This window comes from Heterodontus francisci, unplaced genomic scaffold (genome assembly GCF_036365525.1).
Source record: "Heterodontus francisci isolate sHetFra1 unplaced genomic scaffold, sHetFra1.hap1 HAP1_SCAFFOLD_70_2, whole genome shotgun sequence".
NCBI lineage: Eukaryota > Metazoa > Chordata > Chondrichthyes > Heterodontiformes > Heterodontidae > Heterodontus > Heterodontus francisci.
In genome coordinates, this window is record NW_027141156.1 from 1763794 (window position 1) to 1767201 (window position 3408).

General features: G+C 39.7%; 1 protein-coding gene across 1 annotated transcript; it reads left to right on the forward strand.

The window, feature by feature from the left end:
- The first annotated feature begins 1219 nt into the window (after nucleotides 1-1219).
- Nucleotides 1220-3141, forward strand: LOC137362316 (probable G-protein coupled receptor 139). The gene is made up of 2 exons (XM_068026727.1): nucleotides 1220-1316; nucleotides 2237-3141. The coding sequence occupies exons 1-2, from the start codon at nucleotides 1220-1222 to the stop codon at nucleotides 3139-3141; spliced, it is 1002 nt and encodes a 333-aa protein (XP_067882828.1).
- Nucleotides 3142-3408: the final 267 nt, after the last annotated feature.

Below are 3408 nucleotides of genomic sequence, written 5' to 3' on the forward strand. Positions count from 1 at the left end.
TCAAGCAGGAGGCTCACCATCACCGTCTCAATGGCAAGTAGGGATGGAAAACGAATGCTGGCCTCGCCAATGATTCTCACAACCCATGAAGGAATCAAAAAATGCACAATATGAGTGGAGTTAGCCAGTTTGCTCGTAATAATCGGGTACAACGCGGCACAATCTGTGAGCAGAGGGAGAGAGCCACAAGATTCGGAATCGAGAGCTAGACTGTTCCACTAGTTAGGAATTCACTAAAGTTCAGTCACACTTGTTGAGATAATCACCGTTTCATATTAATAAAACCCTGAAATTTGACACAACGATGATGACGTGCAAACATTTAATATGTTAGTTTCAAATCTGTCTCCCTGTTACTTAAACAAGAATATTAAATATTTAATTAAAATGCAGAAATATCACGCATCAACCATCTCCAAGACTCTGCACTTAATTGTGGCCAGCAATTGTAACAATATTGCTCGCATTATAAAGTGACTAATTTCCATCCTTCCTTCCTTCCTTCCTACTTCATTCCACCCTTCCTTCCTTCCTTCCTTCCTTTCTGGATAACATACTTATTTTGACCGCTATCATCAACTGGAATAGATGCTTCTCTGAAGCAATTCATTTTATATAACAAGCAAACCACAATAAATAAACAAACTATATTTTAAAACTCTTGAAGCGAAAACAATATTGTGGAAGGTGGAAATCTGAATTATAAGTGAAAAATGCTGCATAAAATCAGTAAGCAAGAGGACATTTTTGGAAGTTGCACCACAGCTATGGAGGGTCTGGTGAAAACTGGCAGTAATGTTATTATTTCAGATATTAAAATTGTTATGTTTTGCTTTTTGCTTAAGTTCTTTATTAGTTGTTGCTCTCTAATAGGAGCACACTTGTTCGGGTTTTTGGGTGATGACACTGTGCTAACCCAGTGTCTCGCCGTTCTTTTTTTGAGAAAAGCCATGTGTGGAAATACTGCTTCGGATTGTGGGACTTGCAAGAGATTATGAAGATACAGCTTTAACCTGGTCTTCAGTGAATTCTTGGAGTGTTGACTTCATCTGTTTGTTCAGTGACTGTAAGTAATCCCAGGCAGCATTGGACCCAATTATCTCACCTCATGGATTTGTGTTTTCTCCGATAAAGAGTGGAGATCCTCTCAATGTGTCAATAGGAGAATTTCTTCCAGTATCAACAGCAAATACTGTATTAACGACTCTTACCAGAAGGGATGTCTCTTAGTTTTCTGATAAAACTCAAAATTCTTTGGGCGCTTAATGATGTAGAAAGGATATACTTCCCCATCTTGGCTGCGGTTGGTGTCCCGAGTAAGTTACAACCTGGAGCTGGTACTTCAGCAACCGGGGTTTAACAGCATGTAATATCTTAGTCCGCACGTCCAGATCGTTAAATTAGAGCAGTGAATATATGGGAAAGGTACTTCATTGGCTGTAAAGTGTTTTTCATGACTGGAGTTTCTCTTTTGTATCTATAGATGTGAGTTCTTTCTTCTATCTTTATCTTTCTTTCTTTCTTTCTTTCTTTGCTACGATATTCTTTATTATCTCTCTTTTTCTTTCTTTTATCAGTTTATAACGCTATTTTTATTTTTCTCAACGTGTGTATTTGACGTTGACATGTGTTCCATGGATGTCAACTCTCTTCACTGACAGCAACCAAATGATGATTGTGGTCATTATTTCGATTCTATTCAGTCAATGCGTAGTGGAAATCCAGAAAAATTCCCCCGACAAAGCAGTTCAGACGAGGTGAATTGAATGCTTCAAACCTCATATTGGTAGTTTTTCAGTTGGATCAAGGATCCGAGATGTGCAGATGGAGTTCAGATACAGATCAACTGGGAGCGAATTGAATGGCAAAACACGTCCAACTGGCTGAAAATCATAACCACGCTCATGTGTTCAGATGGAAGTGCAGTTCCAGATTTTTTCCCTCTTTTTATTTAATCAAAATACAGTTGCTATTTTCACCTTGTTTTATTCGAACCCGTTGCATCATTTAACTGCTGATTCATTGCTGATTACTCTGATTAAAAATTCTATATGCAGGATGTTCCGTCACAGGTTAGCTCATCGATTCCATCATCTGTCTTTCCGAATTTCAGTTTATGGTGACGGACGTGAATAGACATATTCCACATCCTGTGCTGTTATTTAACGAGAAACACATCACACTGCTGTTATTCAGGTGTTTGATGAATAATTTCCCATTATTTTCTTGTGTACAGTTAACGTGGTGACGATTGTGATCCTGTCTCGGGGAAAGTGCGGTCTCTCCAAATGTGTCACCTACTATCTGGTTTCCATGGCAGTGGCGGATCTTTTGGTCGTTATTCTCGATCTGATCCTAAGGCAGATTCCAATTGTTTATCGGGAACAATTTGCTTTTCTGTATTACGTTAGAGTTTGTGATATCCACGCCGTCCTGCTTTATGCCGCCACAGACTGTTCTGTCTGGTTTACCGTCACCTTCTCCTTTGATCGATTTGTAGCCATTTGTTGTCAGAAGCTGAAAACAAAATATTGTACCCAGAAAACAGCCGCTGTGGTTCTCGGAACAGTGACTGTGCTGAGCTGTTTGAAAAACATTTTCTGGTACTTTCTGTATCAATCTGCATATCTGCTGGCGAACAGTCCTTGGTTTTGCGTCGTGGCACCAGGTGAAAGTCGGACACTGGCCTGGGCTGTTACTGAATTAATGCATCATATTTTAACACCTTTTATTCCATTTATTTTGATTCTACTATTGAATGCACTGACGGTCAAAAACATTATCATTGCCAATACAGCCCGCAGGCGGTTCCGGAGTCGGAGCAGTGGGGAGAGTCCCATGGACCCAGAGATGGTGAACCGAAGAAAATCCATGATTTTACTGTTCGTTATATCGGGGAATTTCATACTGTTATGGGTGGTGTTTATGATGTGCTCCATTTTGAACCGATTGGAATACTTTCTTTGGTACATGGTTACTGTTTCTCTGCCCACATTTGTTCAGGAAATAGGTTTCATGCTCCAGCTCTTGAGTTGTTGCACGAACACATTTATTTATGCAGTGACTCAAAGAAAATTCAGACTGGAGTTGAGAAATGGAGTGAAATATCCTTTCACAATGATGGTCAAATTAATTCGATGAGAAGGTCTCACAGTATCGACGGATGAATTTTCAGCCGAAGCCAGCTTTACACAATTGTGCCAGAGTCAAATCCAGGGGTACTTGGGGAATGAACATTTAATGTGTTTTTTTCCTTCCAAATGCACCATTAGCTCACATTGCCAGGAATCTTCAGTACCTCTGTGCTGAAAATTTTCTCTGACCTTTGCTTTATTTTGAAGTAACATGATTTGAAAGCCAGGACAGGATCAGGAAAAATGTAAAGGCAGCAGGAAAAAGGAAGAGTGC